The 15,780-nt window shown below is 33.2% G+C and overlaps 1 protein-coding gene across 2 annotated transcripts in view; it reads right to left on the bottom strand.

Moving 5' to 3' along the window:
• Positions 1–15,780, bottom strand: part of LOC148310759 (transmembrane ascorbate-dependent reductase CYB561-like) — a 124,786-nt gene that overhangs the window by 88,677 nt on the left and 20,329 nt on the right. Inside the window, exon 1 of one of the 2 annotated variants that reach the window (XM_088257878.1) lies at positions 3,355–3,652. The exons of the other annotated variant lie outside the window; for it this stretch is intronic. Coding sequence (XP_088114004.1) covers positions 3,355–3,404 — 50 coding nt within the window. The 5' untranslated portion in view covers positions 3,405–3,652. Of the gene's footprint in view, positions 1–3,354; positions 3,653–15,780 lie in introns of those variants that run through there. 2 annotated transcript variants of the gene reach the window in all.

The raw sequence follows: 15,780 nt of genomic DNA, 5'->3' as shown, positions 1-15,780 counted from the left end.
AAATATGTGAATATCTTTTTTTTATGTTACAGTTTCATATTTTATGCTGACTTCGGTGAAAAAAATCTCAATAGATTTATGATTTACACTATGTATCTTTTTAAGTACAAAAAACAAACATACGACAATAATATCAACATTAAAATAAATAAAAATTTGCGTAAATTTACTTCAAAATTGATCATATAATTTATTTTTAAATTAAATGTGTGATTATCATGCTATATAAAATAATAATTTATGATGTCATTTTCATATAATCCAAAATAAAACAAAAATAGTAATTAAAAAAAAATTATGTAATTCTGAATAATGAATAATTTGTCCGCCTCCGTAGTGTAATGGTCAGCACGCTCGGCTACCGTTCTGGAGGACCCGGGTTCGATTCCCAGGGGGGTAAGAATAAATATGAGTGATTTTTTCACTGTAATATTTATTCAATATTACCCTGGACTGGTACTTGAAGCGGAGGGCTGATCACCTTTCCTTCATGTGTAAACGATCAAGATAACACTGCGTTTATATGACGCAGTGCCCTATGCACCATTGGGGTGCGGATAAGGGTTTGAAGTGAATATTAGTATATAACCACTCGCCGAGATTTTTTGTCTACCGGTGTCGAGACGTACCCGTCTCTTCGTCAGGACAAGCACTAAAAAAGCATGCAAACAATATTATACGTGACTTTTCACACACTTACTTTGTGTAGTTGTAAGTGTGTGAACATGCTTCCCTTCCATACATTAGGGTTGGAACCAGGACTCCGTTGTGTCCTGCCAGCTTAGCTTAGAGTCTTCATTTCAGTTAATGATGATACAAGATAGTAGACGTTATATATTTGCAACTCGACTTGCTGGATATGAGTGGGTCTGGATCTGGGAATGCGGTGGGACAGTCTTCATTTCATTTATTGATGATACACAAACTTTTAACTGTGCAACACATATTTTTAGGTGAAACTTGAAGGTTTTTTCTCCATTTGAAAAATATTTAGTATATTTCAAAAAATAATTGAACAATACCTCTTCTTCAAAATGCAAAAACAACACTTTCTGCCCTGTAGCGGGTAAATATTAAGTTAAAAATATGCCGCTTTTGCTGCGATACAGTACATTTTCTGGGCATTCCGAAAACATGCACAACTGAAAATTGACAATTTTCGATTTATGACGTTCTTGAAAGGAGTGAGCGATATATTCGCAACTCGGCTTGCTGGATATGTGTGGATCGGCACACACTGGGAGAGACTCGGTGAGCGATGTAAGCGGTAAGCGGATACTAGAATTACGGCAATTGTTGATTATTATAATATTAAGTGGAGCCGCGCTGCGAGCCGCTCTCGGCGGATGGAAAATTATCGTATCTGGAGTGCGAGTGCCACCAAACGTACAAAAACAACGTACATTTAATGCCAACTCTCAGATATAATGATATACGCTCAGATACAGACTTAAAATATTAATTAGGTATATATCTTATTTATTGTTTCGGCATTAACTTTGTGGTAAGACATGTTACAATGATTAAAGAAAACACTTGTTTTTTTACCACTTGAGTTATATTATAGACTACATGTTTCAGAAGTTAAACTTCCATTATTCAGGTCTGTATAATAACTCAATATCATTATACAATGTTATTATACAGGCCTGAATGATGGAAGTTTAACTTCTGAAACATGTAGTCTATAATATAACTCAAGTGGTAAAAAACAAGTGTTTTCTTTAATCATTATAAGTATATATCTTTACAACATTTTGAGTGTGTCCAAATACTTATCTTATACTTATCTTCAATTATAGGAGTTACTTTCATTTTATTTTTTGACATCTCACCAATAGATGTCTCTAGTGAATTTCTAGTGATTCAAGAACAATGTTTCGAAATTGGATCATAAATATAGAACTTCCAAGAATTTGACTAGTGTGGTTGTCAATCATGGGAAGAATTGGTGAAAAGTGATCACTTAAACCAGCCTATTACGGTCGTAAGCCCTGTAAATGCCCAGACCTCCATATTTTTCTTCATCTTTGTTGAGATATCAAAAAACAATATGGTATATATCTTCATTATGTATCTATATTAGGTTGGCGTATTTATCTACCGTGCTTGAGGTCCCGGATTCGATTCCCAGTGGGGGTAGGTGAAAATAAATATTGGTAATTTTACACTCTAATAATTATTTAATATTGGCCTGGACTGATCCTTGAAGCGCAGGAGTGATCACCTTGCCTTCATGTAAGTAACAATCAAGATAACACCGCGTCAATACGATACACCATTGGGTGCGGATAAGGCAAGAAGTAAAAGGAGATATTGTTCAAATACATAACTAAATTAAAAATTTTAAAACGAGATTATTCTAATCTCTTGGAGAGACTTTAAAGAGATTAAACCGCAACAAGGCTCCGCTTTTCTTCTTATTTTACATTTTTAGGTACTAAATTAATAATTTTAAAATTAAAAATATATATATTTCAACGTGAAAGAATCAGAAGTGAGCAGCTAAGAAGCAAAGGGTGGAAAAAGAGGGTTTGACCCTACAAACCTCGGTAGACTCTCATAAATCAGACTAAAAAATAAAAATATGTGAATATCTTTTTTTTATGTTACAGTTTCATATTTTATGCTGACTTCGGTGAAAAAAATCTCAATAGATTTATGATTTACACTATGTATCTTTTTAAGTACAAAAAACAAACATACGACAATAATATCAACATTAAAATAAATAAAAATTTGCGTAAATTTACTTCAAAATTGATCATATAATTTATTTTTAAATTAAATGTGTGATTATCATGCTATATAAAATAATAATTTATGATGTCATTTTCATATAATCCAAAATAAAACAAAAATAGTAATTAAAAAAAAATTATGTAATTCTGAATAATGAATAATTTGTCCGCCTCCGTAGTGTAATGGTCAGCACGCTCGGCTACCGTTCTGGAGGACCCGGGTTCGATTCCCAGGGGGGTAAGAATAAATATGAGTGATTTTTTCACTGTAATATTTATTCAATATTACCCTGGACTGGTACTTGAAGCGGAGGGCTGATCACCTTTCCTTCATGTGTAAACGATCAAGATAACACTGCGTTTATATGACGCAGTGCCCTATGCACCATTGGGGTGCGGATAAAGGTTTTATTATTATTATTAATTCTGAATAAAAATTGTGGTTATTGTAGCGAAGAGAAAATTGTGAAAATTAAATCGAAAAGAAATGATTTGGCAAACAATTTCATTGCCATTATGTTGTTAATAGTGTAATATTATTAAACTGTTTATTATTTATTTATATATTTATTATTTGTTATTGTTTTTGTGGTTTTAATAAATAAAAACTTACTGCTGTGCCGGCGAGTGATGCTTATTTTTCCCCATATCGCTTCTGGCCATTCGTAAACACAACACAAAAAATCAAAATCAAGAATGAAAACAATCACAAAACCACGATAAACCGTATCTCGCAAGAGCACCGAACGATTACGCGCGGGTGAACACCAAAATTACGAGGTAACAGGTGGTTTTAGTTTGAAAAAAAACTTTATTTTGATCCACTTGCGCGCACAGAGCGAATCCCGACACCTTCCCAGCGGAGACAAAACACCAGTGCGCAAGACGGGAAAAGTTTTCGACTGAACAACTTCGCGCAATGCGCATGCGCATTCCAATTTCAAACAATTTGTTCAATGTGACTGCCCTCTCTCGACACAACGTTATAATAATATTCAACTTTATCAAAGACGCGAACCAAAATGAAGCAGATCTCGTATTGATTCTCGTTGTTAGATCCTAGCAGGATATTTTTTATAATGTAATTTTAATGTGGTATTTTCAGGATTTCCCCTGAATTCATATGTTCGTTATTACTAAGGGCATGATAATTTTGCTATTGAATAAAAAGTCAATGCAAAACAATATATTAGGTCAACTGGATCCTAACTTCATCCAATGACAACCATTACGTTCTTTACCGGCGATCAACACTCAAATGTCAATAGTAATGATCATTTTGGGTAAAATATGCCGCCATTTTCGTGAAATTCTACCAATATCGATAGCAAAAGCAGTCCCAATACATTAAATGAGATTTCGCATAAATTTCAATACAAAACTTAAAACTATAAAGGATAAACTGCAATTATTTTTAAATTGTTAACTTTATGGTATGGCAATAACACTCTCCTTATCATTCATCGTTCACTTTGCGAAATACCATTTAAAAGTAAACGATGAATGATAAGGACTGTTGATTTTAAACATTTTTAATGAAATAGATATCGATTTCATGCTTAAATAATAACGGAGAGCCGAATCTCTCGGGATTTAACAGAAAACGTGTTCTACTCGTCGACTAATTAGTAAATACAGTTTGAACACACCTTCTCGTCCCAAGTCACCCCATCGCGTGTTGAGTTTTACTAACCCGAGAATGGACAATGCATGTCCATTCTCAGGTATGGTCACTGTCTGGCCAGCGTCTGAGTCCATAACTTATGTTGGTAATGAAATCGAGCCCTATTATATAAATTATATATATACATAACCCAAGCTGGAAAATTAAAAAAATACTCTCCTTATCATTCATTGTTCACTATGTGTAATACCACCACTTTTATAAAAATACTTTATATTCTTCATTTTTCTCTCTTTTTGTGTGTATATTAGGTTAAAATGGTCGAAAACAATAAAAAAATTACACAAAAAGAACTCCACCGACAAGGCACACAAGATGGCTTTTGGTGGGTCTCTGCAATTTTTTTTAACATGTTTAAAATTGTTCTTTAAATAAATGTATCCAATTTATTATAATAAAAAATTAACACTTATTCGTGACTACCGGTTTCGGAATAATCATTCTATCATCAGGTCATAATTTTTTTATATACAAATGTCAAATCTTAATAATTTTGTGTTTTATTACCATAGCACTAAGTTATCAATGCTTTGTTGACAATACAATTTAATATATTTAAAATATTTGTATTTCATAATTATGATTTACAATTTTTATGTATTCTTCTTCGCTGGTCACAATCTTTGTGTTGATTGGTTTGCTTCTTTCATGGTCAGACTCCACCCGCCTCTATACTTCGCTGGTCTTGTCACCTCGACCTACTTACCTTATTAAGTAAGATGATCTTTACCTAACCAGTGTTTACGATAGTTTGAGGGGAAAAATCTTAATACGGGACTATTGTAAAATGTACGACTATGAAAAAAATTTATTTTACCAAAAACGTTTGCAAAAAAAATTTAACAATAAGTGCAACATGTTTTTTGAGAACTTTATATAAAATATGAACATAAAATATCGGTAAAAATTACTAAACTATATCGTAGTCATACAGGAGAAAGTGACCAAGTGCATTGTTTTACAAAAACGTGGTCATTGACTATTTGATATCTTACTAGCTTAATATTGCCCTGAAAAAACCAAAGGATTTTAAACTTGGAAGCATAATATATTGACTAGTTAAAAATGAGTAACTGCATTGGTGTTTATTTTCTTGCCAAGCAATAGTGACTTAAATGGCCCTCCTGTACGTTTCGGTAGTTAGTCACTTTCTCCTGTACGACTACGATATGGTTATCACTATATTCGTTACATGTGTTGCCTCAGTGCTCCCCACAGATTAGATGGCCGTCGGAAATATTACGAATATCCCGTATTCTAGGGTTAAGAAATTAATGCGATAAGAATACTAGTTTTATAGGTACCTACCCATAATACCTTCATAATACCTTCCCGCAAATTTTGATACATAGCATAGATAAAAATCATGTCCGTATTAAGACCATCATATCTTCATAGCACTTACGTAACGATCGTCATGAATAAGGCCACAGTGAGACGTAATGCCTCATTACGGGTCATTTGTCTGTCAGGGGTGTTCTAATAGCTGGTAATGGTGGTGTCACCAACACACAGGTCGTGACTACCACATCCAGACGTGGTACCTACCTACGTCCACGGTTTGCCGAGCGGATGCACTCCATTTACTGAATGTGGGAGAGCACCAACTGCGCTGGTGTCCCACACTGACTAACACCGTTCCTATTCACCGATATCATTATGTGCGTACGAAAATTTATGTCGCTGCAAATGGATAAAAAAAATTATTTAATAACTGATCATTATTAGACGGGAGGAATATCTAATTTAACGTACTCAACCTATAAAGGATTGTATTAGACTCATTATGTGTTTATCATCATCATCTTCTAAAGGCAGCGCCTTGTTGTGTCAGCCACTTGTCTCTGTCAGTCGCCATCCTCTTGAGCTGCGAATAGGAGGAGACGTCCATGAGCCGCTTCAAATCCTGGAGGTATGAAGTTCTTGGGCGGCCTCTTGTTCGTTTTCCCAAGATTCTTCCTTCGAAGATGTTGCTAAGAAAGGTGCTATGTCTAATTGAGTGCCCTATTAGCTTGGCCTTCCTCTTCAAAATATGATTTATAAGCTCTCTTCTTTCTTTTACGTCCTGCAACACCTTTTCGTTGGACTTCCTTACGACCCATGATGTTTTGGTCATCTTCTCGGAAATAGAGTAATTCAACAGTTGGATCAATTCTGTTATCTGGGTAGCACGCTAACATATAACAATAAATGTGTTTATAACAGCCGATATAAACAATATTTTCATTCATCATTTACTTGTGGAAAATTTACCTTCGTAAATACGTTGTTTTCGTAAGTTGGTAATGATTGACGCCACAGAAACTTTAGACTTATTTTAATATTGATAACATTGCTAAATTCTCTTCCTGCCCCTGCAAGAAGCGGCGTGATAGTAAATTAGTTATAATTTATTTTTCATAATGACATTTCTTGGTGGAATTGCTTTTTAAAGAACAAAATAACAACCATGTTTGTGATTTTTTCCACATGAATTTTATTTTCCCAGCAACCGGGTTTCGTCGTAACCGACATCATCAGACTGGTGTGAGGCCAGACAAAATTCTATGTTATTTACACAAGTCAGGGGTTGAAAACCATGAATTTATATAGGTGTTATTTTATTCTGTAAATTAATTAATTAGTTAATCGATAAAACATTTTCTCTCGGCTAACTGGTAGAACGCGAATATTTTTGTTACAACATTTTGAGTGTGTCTAAATACTAATAAAAGAGTTTCTGCTTAATAAATAGCTTATTTTCATCTCACCAATGTGTCTCTAGTGAAGTTCTAGTGATTGAAAAAGAATGTTTCAAAATTGGTTCTTACATTATATATAGAACTTGCAAGAATTTGATTAGTGTGGTTGTCAATAATGGATAGAATTGGTGAATGTTACACTGTGTAAAGTGATCACTTAAACCAGCCTATGACGGTCGTCAGCCCCGTAAATGCTCAGACTTCCATATTCTTATATCCAAAAAATAATATGAATATTTTAGCTTTATCTGTTTAAGCTGTCGCTATTCTTGATTCCAGACATTGACAGTAGCGCTACGGTAATAAGCTGTTCACCACCTATCCCTATAAATGATTGATATTGGTGTCACTAAGATTAGCAAAGATTCATATTTATGACCGAGGACAAATCAGAGAAAAGTACTTAAGGCCCAGTTCGGCTGTCCAAACTCGAAACACAGTAAGGGACATTTTTTATAGTACGTATGACAGCCGAGTATTCGTACACTCGCAACTTAATTTTCTCTAAATCCAGGTAACATTTTACGTATTTGATTATTTCCTTAAAACACCGTTCTTGCATTGAAAAAATAAGTTATATTTACGAATTATTTATGGTTTTGTAAAGAAAAGAGTAATTGAAAGGGAAGGAATAAAAAAATTATAAAAATATTTTTTCTGTATATGTATATGTTTTCTAAAACACAAGAAAATATCCAATACACATCCTTTAAAAAAATCGGGCGTGAGCAGACAAGTGGCCTCTCCGGTGATATGAATGCGACTTAACGAATGCAGGGTCTTTATTAAGATATTACCATATCTTACGAAGGTTGTGTTTATATTACGAAAACGCCTTTATAAATATATTAAAATTATTATTTTGTGATCCAATTTTGAATCAATTAACGAAGGGAGATATAGGAAAACAGTAAAAAAAATGGATTTTCAAATAGTGAATACAGTATAAAACTACCCTTAAATGAATTAAATATTTCACAAATTTCCAGAATTTTTCCATGAAAATTATCAACAGAAATGGAACATTCATTTTAACACCGTTTTATTTTTCAAACTTTCTTCAAGGGCAATAAACGTAAAGAAAAATACATTACGCTTATACTCGTAATTGGGAGAATGTCATATCCGCTCGTATTCAAAACTTCCCGACAGTTTTCCGTAAATAATAGAAAACAAACAGACGCTAACACGATTATCCGCCATTTTCATTTCCATTCGCTTATCCTTGTGAAAATACTGCTTCATCCCTGTATGTATACTAATTTATTTAAAACCCACCATGACGCAATTCTCAATGCCTTTCATTGTTGTTGAAAGTTTAATGAATCAAAATTTAACGATCAACTTCTTCGTTCTTTTTATGTATATAAAAAGGCCCTATTGTTCAAAGTCTCAACGTGATTCCAATAGAGCAATTTGATTGGCCGCATTTATTTAATTTTTTTGTTTAAATTATTTGTTAAATATATATGTACATATATATACGGTACATGTATACATCACTTATGTATGTTGTCAGTGAAGTTCTTTTAAATCATAAAAAAACGTATGTACGTTTTTCATGATTTAAAAGAAACCTATTTCAACATAATATACACACAAAAAAAGAAACAAAGAAATTTAAAATAAAAAGTATATTACAATTTCTTTATTTTGCTTTGGTCCATACTTTAGTTTGCCCTCTTACCTCCGTCGGCAACAATTTAAAAATGCTCGTAACTATGTATTGAAGCGTTCTACTTCCATATTTACTGTTTACTCTTGGGACCATCAACCCTTCGTTGTGGGTGAAGCGGGTATCATAGTTGTGCACTACAGGATTTTTATACTTTATACTTAATAGTTTTTTTTGCCAACCATGATATTCGTTAACAATATTCCACGTACTGGATGTGACTTGATATGGTTGTACCTATACCAATTTTGTTTTATCCCTTTGATTATACTATATGTGTGTAACCGAGTATTTTTAAAGATTTATTATTGAATAGTACAGATTTTGTACCATTTTCAAATTGAAGTAAAAAAAATTGAAAACAATTATATTCCATAAAATACGAGAAAACTTTTGAATTGGTAGCTTTTTTCTAAGGAAAAGCCCTCAAAGCCTCTATTTTAGAGGCTTGCTGCAGGTAGGATAGTCAGGATGGGGAAGGTAAATGGGAAAATTATTTCACATTTACCTTCCCTAAAAATTTCAACCATTTTGAATAATTTATAACCATGGATAATTTGTATATATATCGCTCCCTCCTTTCAAGAAAGTCATAAATCCAAAATCGTCAATTTTCAGTTGAGCATATTTTCGGAATGCCCGGAAAATGTGCTATATCCCAGAAAAAGTGGCATATTTTTAAGTTAATATTTACCCGCTACAGGGCAGAAAGTGTTGTTTTTGCATTTTGTAGAAAAGGTATTGTTTAATTTTTCAAATGGAGAAAAAATCTTCAGGTTTTACCTAAAAAGATCTGTTGCGTAGTGAAAAGTTCAATAAGTGGCTAGATATATTTATTTTTAAAACATTGTATTATATTTTTAAACTTTAAAAACGGTCTCTTGAAAAATCAAGTGTTTTGATTTATGACGTTCTTGAAAGGAGTAGGCGATATGTAAGGTGTATATCCTGAATGATTATTCTGTCAACAAGTTCCGGTTAAATAATAGGGGTTGATTTTACTAAATCAATAAACCAAATATTATCCCTTTATTAACCATTATATTAAGAGTACATAAAAAGGGAAGTTTGCATATTTTTGCATATTTTATCTCTACCCCGTAGAGATAAAATATGCAAAATGTTTACAAGATATTTTTAACCTGAAACCGCTTCCTAAAACGAGAATAAACTTGGAATAAGTGGAATTTACCAAGGGAAGGTTCTAAATGCCTGAAGGGGAAAAAGTTCCGTTCCCAATCAACCCTTGGAAGGCTGCGAATAAGAGGGAAACTTTAATCACAGATTCCTCACGATCCTTATTTATTCCTTAGAGAAGGGAAGAGAAATTTTGGGATGGGGTAATTAAGTATATGTAAATCTCCAAGAACCATTCTTTCAGGCGATATAAAAACAAGTAAGTAAACGGAATACCAGATTTGTTTAATTTTCAGAAATTCACATTTTCACATAATACAATTTTTATCAAAATTATTTGAAATTATTATCAATTTGTTTACATTTCATTTTTCATTATTTTATGGTATATATATTTTTTTATTTCTTCTTCTCCGTCTTAATCCTCATTGCTGAGGGTTGTGACCCTTGCAGAAGCAATGACTCTTCTCCAGTTATCCCTTGACTGCGCTGCACGTAGCGCTCCAACCACTGAGGTGCCTGCTGCTGCCTTAATTTGATCGGTCCATCGTGTGGGGGATCTTCCTCTCCCTCTCTTTCCCTCCAGGCTACCGATCACAACTAGTCGTTTCAGGCTATCCTCGTTGCCACGCGCAACGTGTCCAAAGAACTGGAGAATCCGTCGGGTACAGATATTGGCCAGAGACAAGCCATCCAAGCGTAGTTCCTGGCGAATGGACTCATTGGTGCGTCTAGCTGTCCATGGAATTCGGAGCATGCGCCTCCAACACCACATTTCGAAGGCATCAATTTTTCTCCTTTCTGCTGCTTTTATAGTCCATGTTTCAGCAGCATAGAGAAAAATGGAGTGGACCAAGCTCCTGACAAGCTTCATCTTGGTGTTGTTACTCACACCCCGGTCTTTCTTTATTTATTCATTTAAATATAATTAAAACGATAAAGAGAATAGCTTGCACATGAGTATGCAAATTAAAATACACAACATGATCCGAAATTGAGTCGTACAGTCTGAACCGTTAGAGTGCTGGGAATTGATATATCGACTCTGGTATACTTTGTCAAAAGCGCGGTCGTCGATAAATCGACTACGAAGCCAGTGTATTTTGGCGGTCGAGCGTGCATCAGTGCATTGTGCTCTTAATTTTTAATATTGTGAGTGTTTTTAGATTAGATGTTAATCAATGTACATGTTTACATATAATTTAATTTTAAATAATTAAACCCTTATCCGCACCCCAATGGTGCAAAGGGCACTGCTTCATATAAATGCAGTGTTATCTTGATCGTTTACACATGAACGGTGATCAGCCCTCCGCTTCAGGTACCAGTCCAGGGTAATATTGAATAAATATTACAGTGAAAAACTCACTTATATTTATTTGACCCCCCCCTGGAAATCGAACCCGGGACCTCCAGAACGGTAGCCGAGCGTGCTGACCATTACACTACGGAGGTAGACGTTTACATATACATACATGTAATTTTTCCCATTATTGAACATCCAAATTGCATTAATTTCTGGAGTTTAAGCCATCTAGAATCTAGATCACAGATCTAGCAAGGTAAGATACTTAGCCTTCTGTCTTCTTTCATATGAACGATAGATGTTTCATCTCAAATTGAGACACCTTTAACGTTGATAAATCGTCTATAGAGTGAATAATCCAGTAAACAATAAATAGTATTAAAAATATTTACTGAAAAAAAATGTCAAAAAGAGTGGTCGCGTTTCTAGAAAGTTTTATCGAAAAAGTGCGGAACCAAAACGGTAAAATTCATTTTTACGTTTTATTCGCAAAGATATATAAAATCTAAAAAAAAATACAAATCGTCTCCCCCAAACGTAATTTATTTTGTGTGCCTTTCGGGGAAAGTTTTCGTTGTGTAAATAAATAAACTCTCGTCGAGTGGCCGGCAAATTGGAAAAGGTAACCGAAATTGAGTTCAAATAGCACAGGACAAGGGTTTTTTCGTATTAATAAGCCCGAGGCGAGGGTGGATATAAAATGGAAAGGCTAGGCGGATTATCTAGGACACAAATAGGTCACACACCGTAACTTTATATATACGAGCACCTGTGGACAGGGAAATGAACTAAACTATGATTAATACAAGGTTATATTTAAGCTTTGTATTGATGAGGCTATATTTTATTTTTGTCTGCCTCCGAAGTGTAATGGTCAGCACGGTCGGCTACCATTCTGGAGGTCCCGGGTTCGATTCCCAGGGGGGGTCAAATAAATATAAGTGATTTTTTCACTCTAATATTTACTCAATATTACCATGGACTGGTACCTAAAGCGGAGGACTGATCACCTTTCCTTCGTGTGTTAACGATCAAGATAACACTGTGTTTATATAATGCAGTGCCCTATGCACCATTGGGGTGTGGATAAGGGTTTTAAAAAATATATTTTATGTAATCCAACAACAATTTTATGAATCACACTTTTATTTTAGCTTGTGTCGATACGCAAACATATGAGTAACTAGGAAGGCAACAGTGAATACTCTGTCAGAATGTTTAATTGGTAGAAGTAATAAATGAAAACAAAAGAATTAAAATAAAAATAATCTTTATTTTATTTATTGTTACGGCATTAACTTTGTGGTAAGACATGTTACAATGATTAAAGAAAACACTTGTTTTTTACCACTTGAGTTTTATTATAGACTACATGTTTCAGAAGTTAAACTTCCATCATTCAGGTCTGTATAATAATAGTTACTAATATTAACTGTAATATTAACTGTATTATACAGACCTGAATGATGGAAGTTTAACTTTTGAAACATGTAGCCTATAATAAAACTCAAGTGGTAAAAAACAAATGTTTTCTTTAATCGTTATATTATCTATATATTTAAGTTTTACACCGACATTTCTTGTTGGAACTGCATTTTGTATCGTAACAACTTTACAGTTTTTTTTCTACGTTTTTTTTTATTGAACTAGTGATTAGATTTCGTCGTTACCTACATCGTCAAACTAGCGGAATTCTATTTTAAATGACCAATTTACACACATACCTTCACCTTTATTTAACTCATAAGAAAATAGAAACAATAAGTACTTTAATTTCATGCCGATAAGAAATAACTGCTGGAAATTTTATATTCCAGAGAACACGAGACTTCCCCGTACAAATGTGCAGTAGAAGAAGTGGTCAACCAACGCTTCCGGATTCAACCATATATTATAAATAATATATGGTTGAATCCAGAATCGTTGGTTTCGAATCGAATCAAAATTTGCATACAAAGATCCATTTCTATAATGAAATTATATGGCAATCACACTTAAAACAAGAGTTTTAGGTAAGAACCATAACTTTTATGTAATTATCATTATAATATAACATAAATTCGTCCAATTTAAGGTAATTTTTAAAAAAAAATTATGTAGTATTATAGTTTTCAACCCCTTTTTGTTTTGAATATAACATAGAGTTTTTACTAGCCTCTAACCAGTCTGATAGTGTTAGTAATAACGAAACCCGGTCGCTAGTCAAAGAAAATAAATATGGAAAAAATTATACAAAATATTCTATATACTATATACATATATATTCCATATATGCTATATATTCTACAACTCTGTATGATTCGCTATTCCCAGAGAATTTTATGTACTTGCTAACAGAGCTTGCTTGAATTTTTGATGAGACATGATGATAATCATCAATGTTTTGCCGTGAACCAACACGTTTTATTCCATATTTCACGTGTGAATGCTAGTACGTGTTCCACAAATGACATGAATGCTTTATTTCGATAAAAGAAACATTACTGTAGGACAGCGGTTCCCAAAGTTATTCGTTATATTAGAGTCGTAAAGAATGTTACATTACTTTCATATTCATTTTATTCCAAACCTTGAGATTATGTAAATGTGCAAGACAATAGTTGAAAAACAAAACTTAAAATGATTAATTGAATGAGAAATTAAATGAAATTAGAAATACATAAAACCATTAAACAAAATCTATCACATACCTCAAACCTCAAGAGCTAAAGCTCAAAAAAACTTTGATTATTATGCAATTAAGTTGTATGACCTACTTCCATTCTATATTATAAAGTCATTAAAAATATAAAGTAAAAATGAAAGTACGTTCATAAGTCAACAATAGTAGTGGGCAGATCTGAAATACATCGCATCATTCAGCCATGTGATTTTTGATTGCATAAACATTTTTTTTCTTATTATTATTTTTTTTAATATACTGAATATTTTTCAAATGGAGAAAAAAACCTTCAGGTTTTACCTAAAAAGATTTGCTACACAGTAAAAAGTTCCGTAAGTGGCTTGACATTTATTTTTAATGCATTTTATTATATTCTTCAACTTTAAAAACGATCTCCTGTGAAATCAAGTTTTTTGATATATGACGTTGTTGAAAGGAGTGAGCGACTTGTGTGTGTGTGTGTGTGTGTGTGCCCACCTAGTACCTAGTCTTTCAAAGCTCCTAAAGCTCATAGTCAGTAATTTCATGGTTATTTTATGATATAGCAACAAAATCAAAGTAAACAATGAAAAAATATTATAATTAAAATCGTAGAGTTGTAGGTACAGATTTGGTCGTACAGATTTGATCGTACATTGTTTTATTTATTTAATATATTCACATTTTTATTTGTAACAAAATACATTTAAAACATTTATACATATGGAAAACTTTTAACTTTCGATTCGCTGTGCCTCTCCAAAAAAGAGACTGAGCTCTTGTGCTTGGGAGAGCGACATACACTTTAAATTGTATTATAAATTTGATGCATTAAAAATGCATTTTACTAACCTTTTCTCCCCCGTCTCTAGCTCCAGTTCCTCCCCTTCCCCGTCCGACATCTCCGAGCTCGCGATAACGTACTTGGTACTAATTTTGACGGTTTCCCAAAACTCCTGTGCGAAAACAGGAGGTGGACTCACCTCCTTATAACGAGTTATGGCCCGGGTTATCGACCCCGCGATGGACCAAAGCGCACTCGACTGACGCTACTACTCAAATTTGCAATCGGCGAAATGCAACAACCGACAAAAGAGGGCGAATTGCTCGATATAAAGACAAAGAAATCAAACTTCGCGATTTGCTTTTTTTTTAAATAGCAACAATGAGATCGAATTAAAGAATTTAATTTCTCAATCTACTATTTTAAAAAAAGAACACTAACGTACAGAGATAGAATTATTGCTCGATCTGAATTAAAGGAAAACTGCTCAATCTACTATTTTAAAAAAAGAACACTAACGTACAGAGATAGAATTATTGCTCGATCTGAATTAAAGGAAAACTGCTCAATCTACTATTTAAAAAAAGAACACTAACGAACAAAGAGATAGAATTATTGTTCGATCTGAATAAAAGAACTTAACTGCTTAATATTCTTTAAAAAAAAAACACTAAGAAACAAAGACATTTAATTGTTGCTCGATCTGTTTTAAAGAACTTAATTTCTCAATCTACTTTTTTAAAAAAAGAACACTTACAAACAAAGAGATTGAATTATTGCTCGAACTGAATTAAAGAACTTAATTGCTCAATCTACCTTCAAAAAAGAACACTAACGAACACAGAGATCGAATCTTTGCTCGAACTGAATTTAAAAACTTTATTGTTCAATCTTTATTCAAATAAATAACACTAATGAACAAAGAGATTTAATTATTGCTTAATCAGAATTAAAGAACTTTATCAATCAATCTACTTTTTAAAAAAAAGAACCCATCAGTGAACACATCAGAACAAAGAAATCGAACTCCTCGATCTAAAAACAACTAATTACATAATAAATAAAATAAAC

The sequence above is a fragment of the Brachycentrus maculatus genome, unplaced genomic scaffold, assembly GCF_059751285.1.
Source record: "Brachycentrus maculatus isolate JH-2025_06_01 unplaced genomic scaffold, ASM5975128v1 h1tg000088l, whole genome shotgun sequence".
Taxonomy (NCBI): Eukaryota; Metazoa; Arthropoda; class Insecta; order Trichoptera; family Brachycentridae; genus Brachycentrus; species Brachycentrus maculatus.
Note: the sequence above shows the minus strand (reverse complement) of the source record. Positions and strands in the feature narration are given on the sequence as shown.